The sequence below is a fragment of the Cucurbita pepo genome, chromosome 5 (genome assembly GCF_057944985.1).
Source record: "Cucurbita pepo subsp. pepo isolate OVF chromosome 5, ASM5794498v1, whole genome shotgun sequence".
NCBI lineage: Eukaryota > Viridiplantae > Streptophyta > Magnoliopsida > Cucurbitales > Cucurbitaceae > Cucurbita > Cucurbita pepo.
The window spans coordinates 4,397,159-4,423,568 of NC_141802.1; the positions used below are offsets into that span (position 1 = coordinate 4,397,159).

General features: G+C 35.2%; 3 protein-coding genes and 1 non-coding gene across 7 annotated transcripts; 1 reads left to right on the plus strand and 3 right to left on the minus strand.

Annotated features, from left to right (window-relative positions):
* Positions 1 to 328: 328 nt before the first annotated feature.
* Positions 329 to 412, minus strand: TRNAM-CAU (transfer RNA methionine (anticodon CAU)). The gene is given in 2 exon segments: positions 329 to 364; positions 375 to 412. It is a non-coding gene; the product is annotated as a tRNA-Met (tRNA).
* A 4,268-nt stretch (positions 413 to 4,680) lies between these two features.
* On the plus strand, positions 4,681 to 8,073 carry LOC111795959 (trihelix transcription factor GTL1). 2 transcript variants are annotated; one of them, XM_023678611.2, is made up of 3 exons: positions 4,681 to 5,399; positions 5,828 to 7,418; positions 7,515 to 7,643. In XM_023678611.2, the coding sequence occupies exons 1-3, from the start codon at positions 4,987 to 4,989 to the stop codon at positions 7,524 to 7,526; spliced, it is 2,016 nt and encodes a 671-aa protein (XP_023534379.2). In that variant the 5' UTR covers positions 4,681 to 4,986; the 3' UTR covers positions 7,527 to 7,643. The 2 variants fall into 2 exon arrangements, with proteins under 2 accessions (XP_023534379.2, XP_023534378.2); XM_023678610.2 differs by having other exon boundaries at positions 4,686 to 5,399; positions 7,511 to 8,073.
* A 3,863-nt stretch (positions 8,074 to 11,936) lies between these two features.
* On the minus strand, positions 11,937 to 19,861 carry LOC111796003 (uncharacterized). Its single transcript, XM_023678678.2, has 10 exons — positions 19,371 to 19,861; positions 19,193 to 19,271; positions 18,944 to 19,038; positions 17,301 to 17,405; positions 16,587 to 16,666; positions 14,265 to 14,355; positions 14,078 to 14,185; positions 13,752 to 13,838; positions 12,584 to 12,652; positions 11,937 to 12,465 (listed from the first exon to the last, which is right to left on the minus strand). The coding sequence occupies exons 1-10, from the start codon at positions 19,608 to 19,610 to the stop codon at positions 12,322 to 12,324; spliced, it is 1,098 nt and encodes a 365-aa protein (XP_023534446.1). The 5' UTR covers positions 19,611 to 19,861; the 3' UTR covers positions 11,937 to 12,321.
* Positions 19,862 to 22,120: 2,259 nt separating this feature from the next.
* On the minus strand, positions 22,121 to 26,318 carry LOC111795972 (putative methyltransferase PMT18). 3 transcript variants are annotated; one of them, XM_023678634.2, is made up of 6 exons: positions 25,572 to 26,318; positions 24,108 to 24,822; positions 23,538 to 23,748; positions 23,164 to 23,461; positions 22,634 to 23,098; positions 22,121 to 22,557 (listed from the first exon to the last, which is right to left on the minus strand). In XM_023678634.2, exons 2-6 carry the CDS (start codon positions 24,792 to 24,794, stop codon positions 22,320 to 22,322), a joined length of 1,899 nt encoding a protein of 632 aa, XP_023534402.1. In that variant the 5' UTR covers positions 24,795 to 24,822; positions 25,572 to 26,318; the 3' UTR covers positions 22,121 to 22,319. The 3 variants fall into 3 exon arrangements, with proteins under 3 accessions (XP_023534402.1, XP_023534403.1, XP_023534404.1); XM_023678635.2 differs by lacking the exon at positions 25,572 to 26,318 and adding an exon at positions 25,359 to 25,478; XM_023678636.2 differs by lacking the exon at positions 25,572 to 26,318 and adding an exon at positions 25,442 to 25,466.
* Positions 26,319 to 26,410: the final 92 nt, after the last annotated feature.

Sequence of the window (26,410 nt, forward strand, 5' to 3'; positions counted from 1 at the left end):
AAATTTAAATAATTATTTTTCTGTAATTGTTTGTTGTTGATTGATCAAGTGAAGGCGACAGTTTTTGACCAAATGATTGGATGTGTTAAGATGACGTGGCAGCAATAATTTATTTACCATTTTTATTTGGACCAAATGTGGATTCTTTATTCCTTTATAATAATAATATTTAAGGCTAAGTAATGTATAATAATACTCAAGCTAAAACAATGGTTAGTTTGGGCCTTGTTTGGGCTTTTGTCCAGGTCGAGCAAAGCCCATTAAAGGCCCAAAACGAAACCTCCCATTTTAAATTTATTTTTAAAAAACATAAAATAAAAAGAAATATTGGGGTGAGAGAGGCTCGAACTCTCGACCTCAGGATAACTCGAAGCTATGAGACCTACGCGCTAGCCAACTGCGCCACCACCCCTTGGTGACCATTTTTTTAAAACATTTGATATAATGTTTATTTATGATATTTATTTATTTTAAAAAATTAGAAGAGATAATTAGAAAAGAGGAAAAGGAAGAGAAGTATAGGGAAGAAAACAAGATGGAGGGCAGTTGGGGGATTCTGAAATCCAGGAGAAACGCCACCCACGTTCCCGTACGCGCTCATTATTAGTCGACTTACGATACCTATATCCTACGTGTTTTCTTTCAACCAAATGTAGTAAAGTCATACAACTTTTCGGTGAAATTAGTCAAGAGTCACGTAAACAAGCCCGAACACTTGTAGATAATAATGCTGATATATACACGAGAATTAATGTTTTAATATTTATGATAATAACTGATTCCATCTTCAGCCTACTAAATCACAATCCCAATTATTATCCAATCACAAATTACTTTTCCATTTTAGTTTAGGTTAAATTTTATTTAATTATTGTTTGTTAATTTAATCTATCAAGATTTTCATTAAATTACCAATTTGACAAAAAATATATATATATTTATATATTTATTTTGAATCTAATAAATAATGCATGTGCTTGGTTTAAATCAAATTTATAATTAATGAGGTGCGTACCATGTGTTTTGACGTGTTTTATTAATTTAATTAAATTTTGTAGATTTTAATTGGGATTTTAGAGAATTTATTTTTATTTTCTTAGCCCGACATATTAACATGGTCATCATCTTACCACAATTTCAAATTTGTTATTTTGAATAGTTGTCACATTTATGCCTATCTATTATTTCATAAATAATAAGTATTTACTTTATAGTCTATTTAAGATACTATTGATTTTTTAAATTTATAATGAAAATAATAATATATTTATAATTATTCTGAAAATGATGTCAAGTCCACTCTACATCCCAAACTTGTTTGTGAAGAAATATATTTTTAAAATGAATTTTTTTTATTTATTTTAGTGGAAAAGGAAACGTAATTAATAGTTTGTTATTAAACCATGTGGAATCAAATTTGAGATAACTTAAATTAATACTTTATTATAAAAAAAATATTCATTATATGATTTGTATAAGCAAAACCGTTGATTTCTTGGAAGCATTTCATACATTAAATAAATTCAAACTCATTTTCTATATCTTTATTTAAATTTACACGCTAAAACAACCTTATAATTACTATAATATAAAAATAATTGGATTTTCATCCTAAACTTAATTAAATTCTTGTTGTAATTTTCTTCCTTTTAACCAAAAAAAAAAAAAAAAAAAAATTATTTTTTAAATATATTAAGTTTTTGATATAAAGTCAAACAGTTATTCCAATAATGATTTAGTAAATAAAATATAAAAATGAAAGAAAAAAGAAGTCAAACCTTTCATAGTAAAATCTTCAATTTTTTCTGATTAATAAAATATACAAATTTATGTGACATTTTTTTGAGTGTTACCATCCATTTTCAAGTTCTCATTTTAATGTAACTATAAAATTAATTATTTTAAGATATTCCATCATTATTTAATTATTCAATTTCAATAATAACCGCGACATTATTGATTTTTTTTCTTAATTCTATGAACGGAGTTTAGACTTTAAAAATATTATATTAAATATAAAATTAAAAAAAAGAAATTTTTTAAAATTATTTGAGATAAATACAAAATGATAAATTTATTAAATTAGGGTAAAATAAGCTTAAATACTAATATATTAAAATTAAAATTTAAGGAAAATAGGGGGAAAAAGAAAAAAAAAAAGAAATTAATTTAATATCGGATATTTGTATATACAACCTGTATAATTTAAAAAAGAGGAGAGAGAGAGAGAAAGAGACAAGCAAAAGGAAAGGAAATGGGTACAGGATTTATGCGCTGTCAAATTAGATATTATTTATTATTTATTATTTTGTTTTTTAGGAAGTGAATTTACGGAAATTGGATGGATGGGAAAATTTACGAAAGGGGAGGTGTGAATTTACGATTGTATCCCTCTTTCCCATCACGTGCTCCTTATTTAATATGGTTCGACAACTTCGTTAAACTACAGTCAATCACCATGTGCCCCTCATGCCACCATTTTGCCTTTTCCTTTTCCCTTTTTTTTTCCTCTTTTCTTTTCTTTTCCCTCTCATTTTCATAATTACTAATTTTAGTGATTAAATTATAATTTTGTATTTTTTTTTTTTAAATTTGTATTGAATTTTAAAAGTTTAAAATTATTGATGTATTAAAAAATGGATTTAAAAAAAAAAAAATTAAGAATCTATATTAACTCAAACATTAATTATAATTATAAATTAGAATGTGCGCTACATGTGGTCTCTCCTCATATTATTCTTAATGTTTTCTCTATGCTTTGCATGGTTTTAAATACGTCCTGTCCCTCTCTATGTTACTTCTTTCTTTCCTTTTATATGATAAACTAAATTCCTCCTAATTAATTTTTTTTTTTAATTTTGAACCATGAATTTAAAAACTTTAAAAACAAATATTCACGGTAATATTAATACCCTTAGACTCTTAGAAATAAATTAAAAAGTTCGGAGATAATGTATGAGATGTAGATAGATTATATTACTTTTAAATTTTTACAAGTGTTTTTTTTTTTAATACCGTACCAAGAGTAAGAATATATAAATTTTTTAAAATTTTAATGCTATTTTTGAATTAAGTTAAAGAAAAATTTAAAAAATTTAAAACTATTTTTTGAAATAAAATATATTTTTAATGATTTTAGTTTTTGATTTAATAAGATGTTATATAAATATAAAAAAAAAATAATAGGAGAAGGAGGGAATCTGGTGTAGAGTTGGGGCCAGGGTAAGCTGGTGTCAATTCTTGGGAAAAGTCAAGGCAAAATCCAATTATGAAAGGCCACGCCGACACCGCCCCCTGAAACGTTGGGTCAAATCACCGACCCTCTTCCTCCAATCTATCTTCTTATCTTACTCCCGTTTGTGTCTGATTATTTTCCCTTTTTTAATTTTAATTTTTTTAATAATATGAATAGATAGCTCAAAATTATGTAACTCAAAGTAGAGTCGATAATATTTAATGTTTGTAACCGATGTTAATGATGTGTTGTAACTTGTAAATTTTTAATATTTGAATTATATGAGATTTTGCAACACATACGGTGTATAATGTAACACATATGATGACTAAGAAAAGTTGTAATGTTTGGATTGACATTGGATTAAATTCTTGATTTTATTTTTACAAAAAAATATACCATATTTCGATGAATTTTATTATTTTACCATAGAAGATCCGCTCACCTAATACTCACTTAACCAACTTATTTGACTCTAAATTTCTATATGAGCTTAAATCAATACATGAACAATATATACATTCAAAACAAAGACTAAACATAAATCCAATTAAATAATTTAGAGACTTAAATAAAAATTCTTAAAAATATAATATTAAAATAAAATAATGACTTTAAAAAATATCTAATAGTTATCTAAAACGCGATTCCATAACTCTACCATTTTTTAATTTTTGTTGATTTCATTTTTTAAAGAAAAATATTTAAATTATTAGTATTTATAAATCCAAACTCTTTAAATTTTTTATTTTGTATCTAATAAATTTATAAATTTAATTTTAAAATTAGCCTAAAGTATTTTTATCCGCAGGGAGTATGATTTTTAGTTAAAATTGAAAGATGATTAAACAGAACAAACTAAAATAATAATGATTAGAAAGTTTAAATGCAAAAAGTTTATATAATTATTGATTTATTCCCTTAAGCTGATTGCCAGTTCCGATTAGAATTAATAATTCGAATAAAGTAAAAAAAAAAAAAGTACTGAACTGGAGTGAAGGGTGTTTTTTGTCAGTTATTTTTTATTACATTAAATTATTAGTTGCAAATATTTAAAAAATATTAAAATAGAAAAAGAAAATAAAATTAAGATTTAAATCCAAAATTTCAAGAGATAAATCCGACACAACAGCAGGGTTATTGAATAATTTATTTCACTAATTTTCATTTTAATCTTACAAAAAAAAAAAAAAAATTTAGTGGTAAAAAAAATAAAAATAAATAAAACAACTGCTAGTGGTCTGCAGAGCTGTTGCGATGAGGATGATTATGCCGTCTTTTTCTTTTCCTTTCTTTTATTTATTTATTTATTTTAAAATTATGTAATTAATAAAAATAATAAAAAAAAAAAGAATCGAAATCTGAAAGGCTCTTAGAGCACTAACTCGTAGGAATTCACTTTCTGACTTCAATTTTTTTTTTAATTTTTTTATTTTCCAGCTGTCTACTGCTTCTCTCTCTCTCTCTCTCTCTCTCTCTCTGAGTTGTTTGTTCCTTTTTAATTATGGCTTCTTTTTAGTTTTTCCAAACCTTAAACTCTCTTCCCCGCCTCCTCCCCACTTCTTCATCTTCTCTCTCGACAGATCGTTTAATGGAGCTTCCAACCAACGGATTCAACTCTCCACCTCAACTCCGCCGTCTCCATTTCGTCTGAAGCTGGGTTTCCCTTCGATTTTCACTTCCCGGCGTTCATTTCTGGACTGTTTCAAAGTGGAGAGATTACAGTTCTTCTTGCCGGAGATTTTAAGCTCATGGAACCCGCTGCAGAACCTGGATCCGGATCCGGATCCGGATTGGAATTACCTCCATCTCAATCTCAATTTACAGTTTCGCCGCCGGATATCACCACTCCGTCTTTGACTGTAGACGCCATAACCGATTCTCAGCAAGTCGAAGTTGCTTCGCCGATTAGTAGTCGTCCTCCTGCATCGTCTTCCTTGAATTATGAGGAAATCTTTCGTCTCTCCACTACTGTCCAGATGCCGGTCGTCGGCGATGATGAAGCACTTGCAGGAGATGATGCCGACCGAACAACCGGGAGTAGCGGCGCTGGTAATCGATGGCCTCGTCAGGAAACTCTAGCGCTGCTTAGAATTAGGTCAGATATGGATTCCGCTTTCCGTGATGCGACACTCAAAGGTCCTCTGTGGGATGAAGTTTCCAGGTACGAATTTCTGTGCAACTAACGAATTTTTATTAGATCGATTCATCGTTTTTGTTGTTCCGAATTTCCATTGAACTGCTCAGATCCGCTGCATGAATCCTAACCAATCATCGAACACAAAAAAGTAAACGAAAACAAAAAAACTTTTTCTCCATCTTCTTGTTTGCTTTTCAGTATTTTATAAAAAAAAAAAAAAGAAAAAAAAAAAGAAAAATGAAGATGAAGCTGAAGCAATTAAGGCTGTGTTTATGAAACCGAGGAGATTAAAATCCCGAGAATAATTCTTCCTTCTTTTCCGTGCTCCAAAATTTGTATAGAATACAATGTACATGAACTCACGGCCAAAAACTTCCAAGGGTAATTACGTCTTTTTCACCACCATATCATCGTCATCATCAACAGAATAATGCAACAATCTTCTGTAACAGGAAGCTAACGGAATTGGGTTACAACAGAAGCGCCAAAAAATGCAAAGAGAAATTCGAGAACGTTCAGAAATATTACAAGCGCACTAAAGAAGGCCGTGGTGGCCGTCAAGATGGCAAAACCTACAAATTCTTCACACAACTTGAGGCACTTCACAACGCCTCCGCCTCCGCCTCCGCCTCCGCCGTCGCATCTACTCCCAACGTGGCGGTTTCTTGTTTCTCAGCGCCGCCCATTGGTTTTGGAATTAGTAACCCAACTCCAATCTCATCTGTCAAAATCTCTTCCACTGCTATTTCCTCACAGACCCCAATGGGAATCTATTCACCTGCTGACCATTTCACCGTCAGGCCACCGCCTGTGACCGCTCCTATGGGTGTCAGCTTTTCGTCGAACACCTCGTCTGCATCCACGGAGGAGGACGATAACGATGAAGAAGAGATGGGGTTTGATGTTGACCTTGAAGGGGAGCCGTCGAGTGTCGCCGGAACCAGTCGGAAGCGGCGGAGGGGGGTGGTTAAGGGAAGTGGGTCGAGAACCCATAAGATGATGATGGAGTTTTTTGAGGGTTTGATGAAGGAAGTGATGCATAAACAGGAGGTTATGCAGCAGAAGTTTCTGGAAGCGATGGGGAAGAGAGAGCAGGATAGAATGATTAGAGAAGAGACGTGGAAAAGGCAAGAAATGGCTAGATTGAGCCGAGAGCAAGAGAGAATGGCACAAGAACGGACAATTTCTGCTTCTAGGGATGCCGCTATCATTGCTTTTCTTCAGAAATTTACTGGCCAAACCATTCAATTACCTGTGGTGAATATCCCTTCTTCTGTAGCCCCACACCACCAACATCAACAACATGATGTGCCTGTGCCTACGCCTACGCCTGTGCCTGTCCCAGTGTCAGTGCCCGTGCCATTATCTCCTGTCCCCCCTCCGCCATTGCAACCACAAACAGCTCTGTCACTGCAGCAAAATAAAAAAACCGCCCAGGATCAGAATCCGCCGCCTTCAAATACACTGTCGCCATTGGATCAGCCAATGCCATATCAGGAAATCAGCCATGGGGGAGATGGGAGTGCCGAACCCTTCTCTTCAAGATGGCCCAAACCAGAAGTTCTAGCTCTGATTAAGCTGAGAGGTGGGCTTGAAACGAGGTATCAAGAGACAGGTCCAAAGGGTCTTCTCTGGGAAGAGATATCAGCTGGAATGCAACGGATGGGTTACAAGAGAAGCGCCAAAAGATGCAAGGAGAAATGGGAAAACATCAATAAGTACTTCAAGAAGGTGAAAGAAAGCAACAAAAAACGCCGCGAGGATTCCAAAACCTGCCCCTATTTCAACGAACTCGACGCCCTTTACCGCAAAAAGATCCTCGGCAGCAGCAGCGGCGGCGGCGGTGGTTCTGATGGCGGTGGTAGTGGCAGTAGAAGCTCGTTTAGCGACACGAGCAAAACCGAACAAGACCCCATTAAGAATATGGACACGGAAATGGCCCCATCAACAGCTACAGAAACTTCTCAAACCATACTCACTGAAGGCCTATCCGCAAGCCTCTTCGGTGAAGGAACTGAAGAACAACCAGCAACATCCACGAAGGTAAACTCATGAATTCATAAAACAAATCACAATTTCACAACCCCATTAGATATTTCTATGAATAAATTCCGATTATCGTTTTGCATTTGAAGCCAGAAGACATTGTGAATGAGCTGATGGAGCTGCATGAGCTCTACCGACCTGATAGCAACAATGAAGAAGAGTATTGCAGCGAAGATGAGGATGATACACCAGACAACGAGGACGAGGACAAGGACAAGAACAAGAACACAAAGAACACGAAGAACATGGATTACAAAATAGAGTTTGAGAGAAGAAATGCAGGGAGCTCCAATGGCGTGGGGAATGAGTTTCAGTCAATGGCGGTGGTTCAATAGAGTGAGTGAGCTCCATCTTCATATTCATCTTCAAACACAACACACAACACACAACACATCTCAATCTTCTGTTTCATTTACACCGAAAACAATCCTAACACATTTTTTTTTTTTTTTTTTTGTTTTACAATCCCCAAAATCATCATTATTAATCCCCTTCCATTCCCCACCCAGAAAACAAAAAATCATTGCCCAGATTCTTTCCCTTCTAATCTTCCTCATACTTTCTTCAAGAATTCAATGATTCCATTTGTTTTGGGTGAATAAGTTTGTGATGATATTGTTTATGTTGTAATAATAGTGTGAGCTTTAAGAAAGATGCTTATTTATATTTATATTTATATTTATATATTTATATTTAATTATTTGAATTTGGTGTTATAATCTTGAAAAGAAAGTGGGGTCAGAGGCACGTGATAACCACACACAATTCCTTTCCTAATCACATGTAATGTCTACTGGATCCACATTTTATTGTCTCCCCATTTTATTTATTTATTTATTGAATTAAGAGTTAAATGTGATTTATTTATATATTAATTTGTTAAGACTTTATTTTTATTGAATTTAGTAGATGATTATAATGGGAAGGGATTAGAGGGTAAATATTTTAAATTTTGTCCACACATAATTTAGGGGTTTATTTTATAAATAGTGAGAAATTGGAGGGGCAAACAAAATAATTATGCAAAAAAGAATGTTCCCTTCTATTATTAGATTCTCTTTTTGTTTCTCAAAAACTAAATTTGTATTATTTGAAAAGGACTCCTTTTCCTTTTCTTTCTTGCTCCAACTTTCATAGTAATTGAGATCATTAAACTTTATTTATTTTATTTTATTTTATTTTAATTAATTAATTAATTGTTCATGTCATTTTTGGTCTATAAGTATTGTTTGGTAATGATGTGTAACAATTTAGACTCCATTGAAATAACTATTCAGTTCTTCGTTCTTTTATTTTAGTTCTTAAAAATTGTGCTTATTTTTTTTTAACAAAAAGTGAGATAGATCTAAACCTAAAAGAGATGCGAGGAAATACATATACATAGGGTTCAATAATAATGTGGGTTTCACTTTAAAGGCACATGCCCCAACGTAGGGCCTATAAGCTTAGTAGTGGCACATGGAGTTAGCCTAAGTTTGAAGTATCCTATTGAATAATTGTGATGTCCTCCTTCACTCTTTCACTCCTTCACTATAAAGTATTCGATACTTTGAGGGCTGATTTCAAAGTGTAATGGGTATATATATATATAAGGGAGTATAGAAGGGGTAAAGCGACCGAGGCTCAACTTTTTTTAACAACTACCTATCGTTCCTTTTTATGTACAATGTTATATGAATTTATCCAACAAATCGAATTGAATCCATTTGGCAGATCCATCGAGAATCGACAAAAAGACATATAAGACTGACTTCTCAAGGGGTCAACCAAATAGCCTAATTGGTCAACTCTTTGATGAGGCGACCTAATTTTCTTAAACATACCTCTACTGTAGATGAATGCTTCAAACAATCTCTTGGGAGTTGACCAGCAAATTTACGATGAACCTTGAAGTAAAATAAACCTTAAAGGTGATAGAGAAAGCTGATTGTTGGTCAATGACCAACCTTTTGTCGAAGGGTCTCGTTGAGCTCAAAGAGATTGAGCACGAGTATTTCATGATTATGACGACCCAACAGCTAGATGAAATTCTCAAGGAGAGCTGAAAAAATTATAAATTTGGATGAACAACACATACATTTTACTTTCTTAGTGCTTTATTAGTATTTAGCTGGCTTAGCACCATCCTAATATCACTTACCTTTATTTTCTAGACACATTATTTTTCGATCATACAAATTTATCGTTGCTTTAGTATACTAATTTTCGACATCAATTATTGCCCATCCATATGGTTAGAACGATGCTTTTATTAAAAGTTTCGTATTAGAATACCATGAATAATAAGACGAAGGAAAGTAATCAGGTTGGTTGATGAAAAAGAGTCGAATCGTGAGTAACATCCTTAACGAGTTGAAGATGGAAGCTCAAATTCTCGAGTTTGAGATCATATATGGATTCCCATTATAAAAGACGAGATTGCCAGAGCTTTAATAAAATTAAGAATTTTATATCACAACAAATTCAAATTTTATCGTAATATTTTCAGTATTTCATACCATTTATCTTACTCTGCTCGAAAGTACGATTTCAATACATCTCGAAGGGCAAAAGAGACCGATGCATAAAAGAAGATTAGAAGAAAAATGTTTTCACGTGGTGGTGATGTATCATTCAATGTGGTGCTCCATAGACATATCTTGTTGCTGACGTTGCATGCAATGGTCAAATTTTTGATGACGTGTGGCGTGATATGGCGATGACGTTGTACACGTGGATGAACAGCAAGGCAATGAGGAAAAGGGGCTCACGCTCACCAATGAGATTAAACGTGTCGCAATCTAATTTTTCGAAAGGATTTTATTATTCAAGAAAAAAGAAAAAAAGAAAATGCAGTTGTCTGCCACCTCCCTCACGTGCGTACGCGGGTGTGCAGTACACACGCCTTACGTGCAAGATGAAACCACGCGAGTATAGGAATTTATGCAGTCGCGCATCTGGCTGTCTTCACTGTCGGCTGGAGATCTTTTTAGCCCAATTTAAATTCCAATATCCAATTTCCCAGCATTTAATACCAACCGTTCGATTCCCTTACCCTAAATCCAATGGCTAATCTTTAATCTCTTGTTTTTTTTCTTTAAAAAGAAAAAAAAGTAGCCATATTCACCTTCAACTTTCACCTCCTCCAAAAATTCCAACAATCTCCAATCCTCATTTTCTCAACAAAATTGCTCAATTTGCAATTCTCTCACATATTCTCCCTCTCCAAAAATTTTAACCCTTTCGAAATATTATAAGGGGAGCATCTACCTTTGGGATCGTAACAATCGATTTGATCTCGAACAAGTCAAAATAATCTTGAGTTTCTCTAAAGCCTGGAAAAAAGAGGGTCGTGTTAGTTTGATTCTTACCCGGAAAATACCCACACAAAAAAAATGGTGAGGATGAGGAGAAAATAGAGGAATTTGTGAAGGTTGCTTGTTTTAAAAAAATTGGACCAAAAAAGTGAATGCACCATTTCTATTTGTTGCTTGTGCTAGCTTACTTGCCAAGCTAGTCTCCAACAATAAGTACTTGTACACAAAGTGTAAGACAAAACCATTCCATTTAATTTCTTTTCCTTTTGGATGTGCATCCAAAAGTACTTACTTTTCCTTTTTTTTCCATGTGAAATTATCCCAACCAACCACATCAACTTTCCTTTTTTTTTTCCTATCAACCTTCTTCCACCTCTTAACCTATCAACTTCTTAATCATTTACCCTAAATTTTAGAATCTATTTCTCTTATCCTCTAAATGCTTTTGTGAAAGTTCATAGGGAGAACCAAAAATAACGTCGATATTCTATATGGTTTTTAGTAACTTTTCTTTCTTCTTTTTGTCTTTTTTCCTAAATGAATTAAACAATCATACCAACAAAACCCATTTCCTTTTTTGTCTGAGTTTCTCAATCAATGTTAAACAATCAATCCAACTCGTTCCATTTTATAACAAGAGGGTTAGTCGACATAATTAAACTTGAGTCTCTTTCAAATGGATTTTGGTGTTTTCTTCTTTTTTTTCACTCTATTTTGTATTCTTCATTCCCCAAGTAGGTTTTAACTTAATGAAATTGAAAGTCTAGTGAAAATTAAAACCCGAAATATTTGTAGGCTCACATTAACTCATGACTTGCTAAAGTTGGCCAACCAATAACAAGAGCTTTCATCCTAACACTCAGGGAAGTTAGTTCATGGGGAAGTAGGAATGAACTGTAGGAATTATGAGAATGTAATATTTCATTATCTCAAGTTTCAAAGATACCAAATATAAAAGAAGTAAAGAGGAATCAACCTTCTCCATTCTTGCTTGCATCCTTCTTCAGCTATGGTTAGGGAGAAATCCCATCCTTCTCTCTTCTTCTTCTTCTTCTTCTTCTTCTTCTTCTTCTTCTATTGGGCTTAAAATGAAGGCAACAGTATTGAAATTATCTAGGGAAAACAGCTCAAAGAGATTCATAATTGGGTTATAGATAGCATATTCTAATGGGGCTTTTACATTTTGCAAAGCCTAACAAAAATGGAAAGGAACAGAAGCTTTGATAGTGAAAACGTCCAAACCGTTTTCAGTAGAATTACATACCATAATCAACAGAAATTACAATATGATATTCAATAGGAAAGTTCAAAAACTCAATACCTCGCAATGAACTGCAATAGAAAAGAGGAGAAAGTTACATGGGAAACTAGAAAATGAGTCCTGCGGTGCAGCACTTCCATCAACTTCTCCAGGGAAGAACCTATGCAAGACCAACTTTACATGATAAAAAGTGTATTTGAGTCGAAGTGAAAAGATATCAGAGGGAGAGGGAGGAAGAGGGAGGGGGAGGGCAATTCTCACAGCTCGGCTTCGACAACATAATCAAGAACCTGAAAAGGTGAAGAATAGATCCTACAAGTCGTTAATCAAGTAATCCTATGTATTAAGAACGGGTCGGGGCCAATTCCTGCTTGCTCTTGCTTCTCTTCATCTTTGCCTTGAATCTTGATTTTGCCATTAAGGTTTGCACTGTATTTGAAAAGTTCCCGACTGCCATTAGAACCAAAAGGAATCCACAAAATAATACCTGCAACGGACATTTATCCATCAGTTTGTATCTAAGAAGGATGTTCACAATCTTTTTCTGAGAGTATGAAATAGTATTTTTGAATTAGAACCAGCAGAATCAAGAAGCAATTCATGACCTGCCATTCAGGAACCACGCCAACCAATGCAGTCTTGAGGAGGAGCAATCCAACATACGCCTCAAAGCCCTATTAAATACACCACATATACATACATTAGGAAATTACGAACACTCGTGAGAGTTCCATTGTGTAGCAGATGGCTATGCAGGTTTTGGCTATGCAGGTTATGGCTATGCAGTTTATGGCTGCTAAATGCCCTTTCCCAAACAAAGATCGTTTATTTGTAAAATGTTAAATCCACTGAGACATCAATTGTAAAATGTACAGTAAAAGAGTACCATTTACAAGATTACTCAAAATTTAGAAAATAACCCACCATAACATACTGGGAAGGCCAGATTCAAAAAAAATTTCTCAACAAGCTTCTTACACCACACACATTCGAACCATCACAAAAAATTGTATACACCATATAACAGAAGCGGTTTATGACCTTGAGGAGAGGATCCTGATTCCTAAGTTCTTTGTAATTGTAGATGTATTCTAAGACTTAACTAGCATCTTTTCTAATTTGATCTCCAACAACTTAGCTTAAAAATCTAAAAGCTATACGATCTCTACTTCAGAGTTTTTTTATATGAAAAATTCAAAACAGCTACCTTCATGGTTACCGGACTATCCAATCGCTTAAAAAGTTTACAAAAATTGGCATACATAAACTATTTCATGAATGATTATCTGTACTACATGATACGGTTTTTTGTCAACTTTCAGAAAATTAACACGTTCAAGCAGAAAATTGTTTGCTATTAATAAAAACAGCAACAGTACATTTAAAATCTTTTTTTTTTTTTTTATAGTTTTTCTAATATAAATCAATAAATCTTCTGCAGTTAAGGAAATTAGAGCACATACAATCAAATTGTTAACTAAGAACAGATGCTAGTTTAGATCAAATGCACCATGGATATATTATTACTCTAAAAAGAGGCTTCCATGCAAAAAAAAAAAAAAAAAAAAAAAAAAAAAAAAAGCAAAGGACTCCCACCAAGTCAAAGAATGGATTACACTTTTGTAATTTGACTCCAATTCATTAGATAGTTAAGGAAAGGGTCAGTGCATTAAGATGCCCTCCAACTATTTCAACCAAGGGAATGAAAAACGAAAAGAGTTTTGCTAGTTTGAACTTACTTAAAAGCTGCTTAAAAATTGAGGCTTAAATTACCTGTAAGATAAATAGTAAAGGACACAGTATCCAAAGTTGACCATCTACACCAGCTGTTTCTCCCCAAACGACATCCATTCTCTTAGCCTAGTAATAAAAAAAAATGAACAAGGAAATCAACAGACAAATAAAATGACAGAACAGCAACCATCCATTATAAAACATAAGCAAAATTCAAACGCTTGTTATTGTGCATGCCTCATCAGATGCTTAAAATGAGTGCCTTGGGTAGGGATAATGAGTTCCAGTCACAGAATGTGATGTAACATTAATAGAATAAATTGTTTTGTAGTTGGCTGTAAAATGAAGGCAGTCTCAAATGGCACCTTTCCAAGTGCAATCCGAGTATAAAGCCTCTGACGCTGGTATCTATTTTGTAAAAGCATTGCAACTCCTTGCATCATGGCCCACTGTAGGAAGAGTTGGACACCTCTCTGGAGGGGATTGAACCGGTAAAATTAATCTAATGCAAAGAGTATGATCGTATTTAGCAGATAATAACAATTGAAAAACCTGTTTTTGGGCACAATTTGGTTGTCCTTTGATCTCCCACGTAAGACTAACAAGGGCCATAATCATAGCGCAATAGTGATGGTATATCCACCTGTAAAGTCATTACTCACGAACCTCACCAAAATGTCTGTAGAACTAACAAGGGATCATAGAGCATAATAGTGATGATACATCCACCAGAAAAAGCACAATCACATACTTCACCATACTATTTGTACCATACCACAGATATTTTAAAAACATTGGTAAAGTACAAATCCCATCCATCAAACCATATCAAAAGGAAGAGACTAAAAATTGTTTAAAGCTCCCGTGGAACAGACATCTTTGTATCACGGACCAAATAAAAATTTGAACTTAAAACAGATGCAGTGACAAGAGAACACATGCATGATAACCCTTCCAATGCCCAAGTTGGCTCAGGCAAGAGAATCCTCTTTGCCTTCCTTTTTATTAGTGTGGTGGATTGCTTTCACCTACTTCAGAGTGGAAAGAAAAGAGGTGATTCAACAGGCTTTTACATAGGGAGGGTGGGCTACGGTGCATGTTAATCATAATCATCTACAGTTGGTACATGAGCTTTGCTCATAATGATAGCCACTAAGATTGTTTGCAAAAAACTATTTCAATATTATGAAGACCTTTGAACTGTAACACTATTATAGTGTTTGGACTTCAAAGACCATAAAGACAAAGTAAAAAATGTCTTCTCAAGTCTTAAATCCACATATTAACTCTTGAGGCTTCTTGCCTTTAAACCGAACATTCTAGCGGAGACCAATATGATCGTTAACACCTTCTCGTGAGTATTGAACCTTTCTCCTGCTATTGTTTGGACATCCATATTGAGATTAAACCCTACCATAAGCTTGGACTAAAAAATGCCTCACTGCTAAGCAGAAAAAGGAGTCCTAACCCAAATATGTGCCTCCCCATTCCAGCCACAGTTCTGAATCCAGCCGAAGTTCCATAACTCACTCCAAAAAGTAATTCTCTAAAAGGCCCATAAATTCTAAACAGCCACCGACTAAAATCACCCACCATCTTAACCATCATAGAAAGGAATAAGAACGAGGATGCCCCTAGAAGAAACATCTACAACTAAAGAAAACCATAGATATCTCTTAAACTCCAAGTAGACAAACCACAAGTCTCTTGACCTGGAATCCCAAACCTCTCACACTCCTAGTATAGTTAAGAAACAAATACCACTTCAAGATATGCATCTCCTGACCACTCTCATAATTTCTAAGCAATGAAGAAACCTTTGGAAATATGCCACTCTTTTGTGGCCTGTTCAGATGGAAAGAAATCAAGAACCCTTCAAAGATGAAGAGAGATATCTAGGTTTACTTTGTGACTTTTTATAGCACACTTGACACTCCTAATTTAGTGCTCTTCACAAAATATTTTTGTAACTTCGATAGCTCTTCAATCATTCTTGATTTAAGGTAGTTTTCATTTCGTAGCTTTATTTGATTGGAAATTTTCTTTACCTACCTTAGACTGTTATGCGCATTTTGATTCATGGAAATGTTTGTTTATAATCCAAAAAAAGAAAAGGAAGAAAGAAAATCAGTAAATTTACTAGTCAATTTGAAAGCTTGTAAGAATCTACAATAGATATTTGCAGAAAAGAATATATTTAACCCTTTATGTTTATTTACAAAGAACACAACATTGGACCTGGCACTTGAGAGGAAGGCTTTACAAAACTTCCTTCCATAGTTTCAACAGTTTGTAGTCTCCAAAAATATTCCTCATTAATTATGGTCTCGTATAACCAGATGAAGCCGTTGTTGTATTGTGTTCTCAAAAAAAAAAAAAAAAAAAAAAAAAAGACAGACTTTCGCAAGTAAAAGAACCTCAGAGTGGCTTTCTTTTTTAGCAGAATGCTATAAGAAAATGTTAACACCAAACTCTTCAAAATATCGCTTTGGAGGTTGCCATTCATGCCAAGAAGGATGGAGGGACAGGATGATAAGGAGAAAATCAACATATTGGGGTAAAATAAAATCATTTTCATGATGAAGCGAGAGGGATGGATGGGAGGGAGAGGGAAAAGGATGGGAGGGAGCATTCTTACTGGGATTTTTTTTGTTTTGAAAAAGTAACATCAAATTTTTTGTTGTAAACAATAGATGTAAATGTTCAGATTTTTTGTTTGGTTTCACTTGTGCACCTTCTCTTTTATACTTGCATTATCCAACGAAAGTTAATAATTGAGTATAAAGAAACTTGTAATCTTATACATTCAAAACTATCATAATAACATTTAAAAATAAAATAAAATCAAGCAGTAAATAACAACATATCACTTACCAAGGACGAATGTCACTTCCATTGACTCTTAGTATGTTTTCACGCAATGCCAATCCTGTGTATAGGAACAAAAGCCATGCCTAGAAAGAAAATATGGTGTGTTAAAGAGTTTATATGATTCTATAAGTTTTCTTTCAAGGCATCCAATTCAATTACAAGAAAATAAACCAAAACGTCTAGGGGGTATTTAGTCTGAGTTTTGCATCAAAATGAGATGTCTGGAATAGGATGTATGGAAAACGGAAGCATGTGTTGATATTTGCGGGTAGTAAGTCCCATATGCCTAGAAATGATGAACGTAGAGTACAAACACTGTTGAGTTAATGTAAATGTGGTTTTTAGAACGTTAGAGAATATTTAATTATTCTTACATAAAATTAAATTATGTTGTACTGAATTGAAATTTTCTTTTATAGAAGACAATAATATATTAAAAGAAAAGGTACAAAGCAATAACCAAAGGTCAGAGGATTGAGAAGACCCCAAAAAAGCAATAAAAGAAGCATCATCTAATTGTGAAGAATTCAGAGAGGAATGCCAAGTAGATACAAACAATTATGTTCATCTGATCAATCACAAGGCATTTGCTCCACAGTTCCTTTTATCGAGTATAGGAACCTAGAAAACTTGTACAGAATCAAATTCAATGTGCAACAAGAACTTCAATTAGAGAGAGCAAGACCGATGTAAAAAGAAAAAAGAAAAAAAGAATACCTGATACAGCTGAACTGGAAATGCAGGCAAACATCCATCCCAAACCCAGCCTCTTAGAACTAGCAGCAGTGATGGGAAAAGAAGAAAAAGAAGAGCAGTCCTATCCTGCTCGAAGAAGATCATTGTGAGTCCCCATATAAATTATTTTCTCTAGGAAATGTAGGTAGTAGTGGACAAAGGAACAAGTGAAAAGAAGAAAAATAGAAGAAAGCTCCAAGTATGCGAGTCTAGATGGATAGAGAGAGTAAAAAGAGAACACTAAACACATGATATGTGGTATGTTTCTTTAGTAGAAATAAAACAGATAAGATGAAAGATCATGATACATGGAATTTTTTCAATAAAATTCCTCCAATAGCCAAGCAACTCGAACACAAAACTGATAATTTATTTGCAGAGTATTAAAAGAAAAATGGTCGATTACTTTTGACGAAAAAACAAGATGTGGGCAATGTTCCAATAAGAATCTCAATTGCCAATAAAATCCCAAGCAATCAACTCAAACATAACCTCCACCCCAATTTCTAATAGAACCCGAGGATCCCACCAATTTCTAATAGAACCCGAGGATTCCACCAATTCCTAATAGAACCCGAGGATCCCACCAAGCAATCAACTCACACATAAAATCCCACCAATTTCTAATAGAACCCGAGGATCCAGGGCAGAAAAGTGAAGTGTTGTCAGCATATTGCAAGTGTGTAACCTCCACCCACTGAGAATACTTTGAAGGATACTTGAAAAATCTGAGAAGATACAAAAATCCAATCTTATTGAAGTCCATTTACCATGGCTTAATGCCTGTCAATGTCGTCCTTGCTCCAACGTTGAGCAATATTATTTGGGAAGGAAACTACCTAAATAAATGTAAAGTCCTCTACTCTCTACTACTTAGAAGGGCGAATATGTGTGACACACAATTCAATGAAAAATTTAGTTGCGAAAATGTAAAACCTCCCCCTCTCATGTCCTTTATCATACAATGTTGTGTTGAAAGCTTTTTGATGTTTCTAGGATTACTCCATCCACACTAGGAAGGACTGCTAGAAAATTCATGACGTAAATGCTTGAACAGCACTCTAGTCCAATTTAGGGAAAATGTTTTCAAATACAATGCCAATTTATGGGAGATTTGACTTGAAAACCAATACAAGAGTCTTCCTGTCATTGATCTTCTATTTTCCAACTAGAGGGTGATTTTATAACTCCTCCGGCATAGGGTTTGAGGGCACCAATTCTTCGATGACTAGAAATTTTATTCCATTAATGAAATTTTGTTTCTTACAAACATAAAATGGAAACTACGCCAAAAGCTGGAGGAGAGGTAAAAATAAACTAATCTGTTCCATCTAAAGCATCATTATGCAAATCCATAGAAGAAAGAATGTTTCGATCAGCTGTTGATGTCTGCTGAGCCTCAAAAGGTAGACTACCGAATACAGTTCGAGTAAAATACAAAAGCGAGAAAGAAAATAAGCCTTTACAACAAAGCACTAATTTCGGAGAGTTCGAGGTATGGCATAGCCGTAATGATTGAAAAGCTTCATCAAGGTGCAGATTAAAGCATGCAATAAAAGTAGCTCTGCGACTAAAGGGAAAAAGATATGAGATTTTGAAATACAGATAGTAACAGAAATTCATACTCTGTAACTGTTGTACTCCTCTTTAACTTTCAACTGAACGTCTTTCCGTGAGGCACGCACATTAATAGGTCCCAGAAACATCTGCAAGAACTTCCCTGCCATCAAATTACATATTCAGACACTAAATGCAGCAAAAGGCAAACGGACACTAATCCTGATATTGTCCTTCCATTTCCTAATTCCGCGATTCCCTAAAAAAAGAAATAAAAAATTGAAGATCTCCAAATACGAATGAAAAGGACTCCTAACCCTGAGCCTTCCTAGGAAGAAAAGATGCAACTTCTCCATCGACCATCAGACATCTAGCTCTCTGCAAGTCATCTTCCAGCTGATTCGTCCAAACAAGGGGAAAAAAATGAATCGATCCGTGTATTGTAGAACAACAGATTTGAAATCAAATGCGTGCAAAATTGAGAAAGGAACATGCCTTGTCAGCAATCTTAGGGTCCAAAAGCTTCTTCGAGAGAAGCGAATCAAGTAAAGAACGGAGACGGCGAATGGAAGAGTCAAGAGAGAGAGCACGCTGGCAGAGAGACTGCTCATCGCTGGCTGTTCTCGAAATTAGAGATGCAGCCGAATCATGCAGCTCCTTCGCCTGCTCCACCACTCTCCCAACTTCATCCTCCACGTTGTGCGACGAATCGACCATGTTCTCCGTCTCCACCATATCTCTCCACCCTTGAGACGATGGTGAACTCGATCTTGGTTGAGGCTGCAAGTCCACAAAGGTAGATGACGAGAAGGCGAATTTGGTAGACCACCCCTTGAGAAGCTAATAGAGAGAGAAGCTAATAGAGAGAGAAGCCAAGTATCGACGATGGGCTGTGCTGTTTCTTCTTCAGACGATTCACATTCACGTAACCTTTCTCCTTTCCTCTCTCTCTCTCTCTCGCGCGCATACACGCAATCTCTCTCTTACAAGCGGTCCAAAATTATCGGTTTTATGACGGCTTTTTACAATAATTTTAATTATAAAAGTATATTATATAAAAAAATTTATGTATAAATAAATCAAAATTTCACCCTTATATAATTAAATAGATCTTGAGCTATAACATTTTCACATTCAAATTTTATTTTTAAATACACGAAATAATATATAAAATTGTTTGAAATTATACTAATAAATATTTGTGGAATATTCTTTTTTAGTGTTTGAGCTAGATTAAGTGTAGCTGGTCGATTCTGACATAAGAATCATATAACCTTACCATATTTAACTCTTAATATTAAAAAGAACTTGTAAAATATTAAATTTTAAGAAGGATCACCATGACCCGAACCATTATTTTTTTCTAAATCATCTTTTACATGGGTCCTTAATTAGCCATTAGATCAATCCATAGCGATTAATAATAATAATAATAATAATAATAATATTTATTATTATTATTATTATTATTATTATTATTATTATTATTATTATTATTATTATTATTATTATTATTATTATTATTATTATTATTATTGTAATAATTGCTTATAGTTTTGTAATCTAAAGGTGAAGTATGAATTTGCATAATTTGGGTAATAATGTTTGATTTATGGACTAAATTATAATAAAAAAAATACCAACCAATCTTTTGCTTAAAATTAATTAAAAAATAATAATTTTTTTTTTACTATTCGAAAATTTTAGAACGTAGAATGTTAGAGAAATTCAAATGTTATAACTCCAGTACGTCACGAACCCTATGTCATTGACAACCCCTGCATAGAATAGTGGATTAGATCCAGCAAATTGGCGAGCTCCAAGCATCCACAACTATGAGTGCCACATAACATCACATCATAGTAGGCATCCGGCAGAAAGCCGTGCTGAATAGCTTGATCCCCAAGCATTGTCCGAACAAGGTCAAGCAGGCATGGGCCATTCCATTCAGGGGGAATGAATAACCTACCTAGTTGGTCTCTAACTAGAAACGTAAATGCTTGAGCTTGAGAAGCTTTGGGTCCAATCGGCCCGTAAAACTCACTCGGATAAAACAAAAAACGGATAAAGCATAAATAGGGAGAGGAGCGAAGCCAAGTTCAATCTATCTCATTCATAAGGAGTTGCTAATAATGGATTAACGAGAGATATAGGTCAAAGTTCCATCAGAGATTAAATAGTAGGTCTATTCCGGGGTAAAGTCCATCTTCTTGCTACCTTCTTTCATTACCTAAGGGTTCCGGTTTCACTCTAACTCTTTTCTTTCACGAGGGCAAGCTGCTTCTCTTCTCTCCAGTAAAGGAATATCTGATTCTTCCATTCTCTACTCGTTGAACGTAAAGTAATGGCTTTTGTGCAACATCGAAAGGGTCCTGATGTAGTGGGATCGTTCGGATTGTTACAACCTCTAGCAGATGGTTTGAAATTGATGATAAAAGAACCTCTTTCACCAAGTAGTGCTAATTTCTCCCTTTTTAGAATGGTTCCAGTGGCTACATTTACGTTAAGTCAGGTCGCTCGGGCGGTTGTACCTTTTGATTATGGGATGGTATTGTCAGATCCAAATATAGGGCTACTTCATTTGTTTGCCATATCTTCGCTAGGTGTTTATGAAATTACAAAAATGAAGAAAATTTAATAATTTATCCATTATTGTTTAGTTGGTATGTCTATTAAGTCTACAAATTAATATGCAAGGGTAAAATGGTAAATTATTCTAACTTTGAAGTTGAAGTTCGTGAGATTAACGCATCTAGAAACTCAAGGTTATTGTATTTTAAGTCGGGAATTATATATATTTAAAATTATTTTTGTATAATTAGTTATTTATTTTTGATGAAGTTTACGACATATAAGTAAAATAAATGTAGACCTAAATCATGTCATCCATACGGAAGATATATATAAATTGAACATATTTATATTAAATTTATATAATTGTATGATATTTTATATGCCAATATACCCGTGCAAGATACGTTAGAGTTGCATTTAGTTTGATAATAAAATGATTTTAGTTCAGTTCAATAGAACACAAGTCTACAAAATCCTAGAGTTTAGATCGAAAATTTTACAGAAATGTAACCTGTCATGTAGGATAAATAAAGTAAAAACGTAACCTGAAATGTATCGTTCTCTTTCCAACCTAGACACGATCTCACAATCTACCCCTTCAACGTCTTCGATGACACTCATTCTTCTCTCAATCGATGTAAAATCTTATAATTTAAATAGACACGTATAAATGACAAAATCAAAGTTTGGAACAATAATGTCCCAAATGATATATATAAAATGTTTTAAAAGAATTGCTTAGAAAATTACATAACATAGGAACAGAAATAAAGAGGAAGGAAATTACAGACATACCTAAGCAGGGAAAAATGTGGAGGGTAAACGGAAAGAAAGAAAGTTACAAACTGTTCCAGTAAAATCTGAAATTTACTATGCCTGTTTCTCTTGTTGCTGGTTGGTTTCACCAGTCCAGTAAGTTTTAACCGCAACAAGAATCTTCTCAGGGTTATATGGTCCACTTTCATGGTCCATAAATTGGCTCCTCCATCTCATTCCATCAGTAATACTCTGAATTTTCACCAACACTTCCACTGTATCCCTAAAAATTACTGTCCCTTCCGGCCGTAAAATCCTATCCATCTCCAACAAAATGTAAGTTACATCACACCTGCATTCACAAAACAATGCATTTCTTAGATCAAACAAAGAGATTAAAAAAATAAAACAAAGAGCTTCAATCTTACCTATCTTGATATATGCTAAATATGCCATAGGCATGGATGAGATCATATGTTCTTGGGTATGTCGAGAAGGCCTCGCACCAATCTTGGTACGTACCGATGAACCCGCGCTCGTATATTACGCCCAACGTGTCGTGATCTGAATTTGCAGGGATGACGTTCATAACCCATACTGGAAAACTCACCATTGCCGCTGCAAACCCGCCGAGATTTGCATTCATGTCCATTATGTTTCGGTATCGTCCTTGAGCCAAGGGGATCATTTTCTTGTAATACGAAATTCTATCTTTCCATAGTTTGTTATCCTCTTCGAATTTCTCCGCGGTGATGCCCGGTATCGTTCCACTACTGATTCGAGGAGGCACGGCGAATGCACGGTTTGGCCAATTCTCTACCGTACCGCCCGCAACTTTGTCGTTGCTACTGACATCTGGCAATGGAGTAATGCATGTCTCCATGTTTGTGTACCTAACAAGTTAGACATTATAAGTAAATGAATATATCTCTATTGGTATGAGTCAAGTCGTGATTACCAAGCAACATCGGGATTGTCTGATTTGCAAATATGGGGGGTTTTCATGACTTTCTTGTTCTGAATGCATTGCATGTGGTTGAGGGGCTTTTGCCAAATGGAAAGATCATCCTTCTCAATCACTTTATTCCAGCACAGTCTCCTGGCAACGTCTTCAATGGAGTCCTGTTCTTGTTTCAAGTCCTCTTGTGTTCTTTCCCAACCTTTCCAATACTTCTTCCAACGGATCGGAGGGCCCGAGAGAATCCAATACCCACCGGGTCTCAAGATTCGGTCCAGCTCGATTAAGTATAATCCATCTGTGTAAAGTTTAGAATGCACGTTTAAAATCATTCAAACGAATCTTAGACATTGCGTGCATTTATGTAGTGTTACCATTCTTGGCCCACGGGATGAGACAACGGGAGCAATGAGCCATGTCGAAAGCCCGAGCCGGGTAAGGGAGTCTTTGAGAGGCCATGATGCCAATCATGGCGGGAACTCCGCGCTCTAGCGCAAACTGAACTTGAGCTTCATGAGTGTCCCTTGGGGCAAAGGACATGGCTAAGATGTCCCTCTTCAGCAGATAGGCACCCCAACTTGCTACCTAAAACACCCAAAGCCAGTGGCCACCATGACCCAAACACACATTATGTGTATAGTTACGAAGGATATAATCGTAATTATATGATCGATACCGTACATATTATGTAATTATACGATCGATACAGTATATATTATACATATTATACGATCGTTGCCATGTATTGTTCTAAATTGGAAGAAAAATATTAAAAGATTTAAAATTTTGAACATTTTTATGAACACTAAATTAGAGAGTATTGATAATCTTTATATTAGTTTTTTAAAATTTTTAAAAACTGAAAAAATATTATTGAAAATGGCTGCAATTGGTAAACTCAAGAACAGACAGAGGAACGATTTCGAGTAGAGAAATTTACTTACACCACAGCCGGTATCAATGGCGGTTCGGATCTTCCCTGTAGTGAGAGGAATGAGTTCGTTGATGTCGTCAATATAAGCATCGGCGCCGCGAGGGAACATAGTTCCGCCGCCGGGGAATCGGAACCGATTGCCTTCAACCTGAATCCAATTTTGCACTGCCTTCTCAATGCTAAGTTCTCTGTGAGGAATGTTATCGTACCAAGCATAATCGCGGCTCTGTGGCCACTTGAACGGCGTCTTGTACTTCGGCGGCGCCGGAATCATACAGACGAGTAGTTCCTCCTTGGTAGGGCAATGGCGCTCTCTGTACTTCAACATGCTCCGGTCGAACTTCCTTCCTCTAGTCGGATCTTGACAGGGAGTGTATTCGCTGAACGACATGTCGCAAGGAGATATCGTTTTTGCGGCTGTTTCCATGGTGTAGTTGAAATCGACGCCGTGGTGGCTCTCGAAGTCGAGCGAACGCGCTGGTGAAGAGGATTGGACGTTGGTGGATGGGAATGTTTGATCGTTGCAACCGACTTTGGAGTATGCCTCGGATTGGTTGATCGATGTTGTGCTGCCCTGCCATGCCCCGAAGAGGTATGATAAAATGCACAGCCCACTGATGCCGAGAATCAATGTCAGCCGCTTCCTTCTCGACTCGAGATGGTGATGTTTCGGTGAGGTACTGTACTCCTTCGCCATTTATTTGAATTTTGATCCTTGGAAATTCCTGTGAAATCATCCAACAGACACTGATTGTTAACGAATCACTACTGAATCAATAGTTGAACCTAAAGCTATATTTTAGATATCATGTTCAAATGCACATATTAGCCACTCTTCATTCTGGATTGCTGAGTTCTGATTATGTTGGGGGAAAGAACTTGAAAGACAACAGGAAATTATGGGGAAAACTTGTTCTTAAATGTTACATGATACTATTTTCACTTGCACATATTAGCCACTCTTGATTCTTGCTTCTTGATTTGATTCTGGTAATTGAAGGGAAACAAATTTGAAAGATAAGCAGGGAAAAATCGACAGAAAAGAAGATGCAAGCTCTTGCTTAAAATTTTGATATCATGAACACAAGCCACTCTTGATTCTTGATTCTGGGTTCTGGTAATTGAAGGGAAAGAAATTTGAAAGTTGAGCAGGAAAATCTAACCAACAGAAAATAAAATTTTGAAATCATTAGCACAAGCCGAAAGTTCAAAATTTGGACAGGAAGTTGAAACGACAAACTACAAAAAATCAAGCCTGTACCTTTGTCCCCTCACCACAACGGCTAAAATTTCACAAACCAAAAGAAAAGGGGAAGAAGAACACCAAATACTTGGACTCATTACCTTAGAACAACCCATTGTTTTGATTTAAATATAAGAACAAACTCCAACCCAGATGAACAGCATTTTCTTTTTCAAGAGCATCCCTTTAGATAGAAGGAAATAATAAAGAAGAAAAAGAGGAAAGACAGACCTGAAAAGGGATCTGAACTAGGATTTGCCTGCTTGGGCTAGAAGAAGAGTATCATGTGATGATGCAAACATGGACCATGGCAGCAAGCGAGCTTGTTTCACTTTTTATCAACAATGGAAGCTCAAAATATAGTGAGAGATTAGCGAAGAGGAGATAGAACTAGAAAGTGGTGGGAAGGTACGAGGAGAGAGTCAGGCATAGATGAAAGGGTAAAGTAAGAGGTTATAAAAAAAGCAACAATAATGGGTAAGTCGGAGAAAGGACGTTGAGACACTGCGCCATAAGAGAGGAGAGGCAGTGAGTGGTGGATACAACAGATTCACAAGTTTTATTACCCAAATTTGACACTAAATTAGAAGTGGCAGACCAAAAGACAGAGCCAAAACTATCCTCCTTCGTTGTAGAATCTAACACAGACCCAGAAAGAAAAAAACACACACACACACAGAAAGAAGGTGAATTGCTATCTGAATGGTCGTCGATTATATCATAACTTTTCCTTAAATTTCTAAACTTGGCAATGAGAGAGAGAGACAGAGACAGAGAGACAAGGGGAAGGAGAGAGAGAATGAGAGAAGGATTTAGTCTAATGGAATAAGAGGGTTCACAGGAGCCTCAAATCACTCCCCACCTTGCTTTCATTTCACTTTCATTTTCATTTCATTTTACATTTCACACGTTGCTGCATTTCATTCATTCCATTGTCTTCATCCCCCCATCCCTTTTTCTTCTTTTCCAAACTTTCCTCCTTCATATCCCCAACTTTTTAGGTTCTTATTCCAACCAATGCCGAAAAGTCGCTGACCACAAGCAATTATTTTTATTTTTGTCCATTCTTC

What these genes read in the sequence shown, in the direction of transcription:
- LOC111796003 (XM_023678678.2), bottom strand. Translation starts at nt 19,610, where the DNA reads ATGGTGGAGACGGAGAACATGGTCGATTCGTCGCACAACGTGGAGGAT. An exon ending in TCTTCCTAGGAAGGCTCAGG is followed by an intron (nt 19,039 to 19,192) that starts GTTAGGAGTCCT and finishes ATTTGATGGCAG; the next exon opens with GGAAGTTCTTGCAGATGTTT. An exon ending in GCGTGGTTCCTGAATGGCAG is followed by an intron (nt 12,466 to 12,583) that starts GTCATGAATTGC and finishes TGTCCGTTGCAG; the next exon opens with GTATTATTTTGTGGATTCCT.
- LOC111795959 (XM_023678610.2), top strand. Translation starts at nt 4,987, where the DNA reads ATGGAACCCGCTGCAGAACCTGGATCCGGATCCGGATCCGGATTGGAA. An exon ending in CTGTGGGATGAAGTTTCCAG is followed by an intron (nt 5,400 to 5,827) that starts GTACGAATTTCT and finishes CTTCTGTAACAG; the next exon opens with GAAGCTAACGGAATTGGGTT. An exon ending in AACCAGCAACATCCACGAAG is followed by an intron (nt 7,419 to 7,510) that starts GTAAACTCATGA and finishes TTGCATTTGAAG; the next exon opens with CCAGAAGACATTGTGAATGA.
- LOC111795972 (XM_023678634.2), bottom strand. Translation starts at nt 24,794, where the DNA reads ATGGCGAAGGAGTACAGTACCTCACCGAAACATCACCATCTCGAGTCG. An exon ending in CCATTGATACCGGCTGTGGT is followed by an intron (nt 23,749 to 24,107) that starts GTAAGTAAATTT and finishes TGGGTGTTTTAG; the next exon opens with GTAGCAAGTTGGGGTGCCTA. An exon ending in GACAATCCCGATGTTGCTTG is followed by an intron (nt 23,099 to 23,163) that starts GTAATCACGACT and finishes CTAACTTGTTAG; the next exon opens with GTACACAAACATGGAGACAT.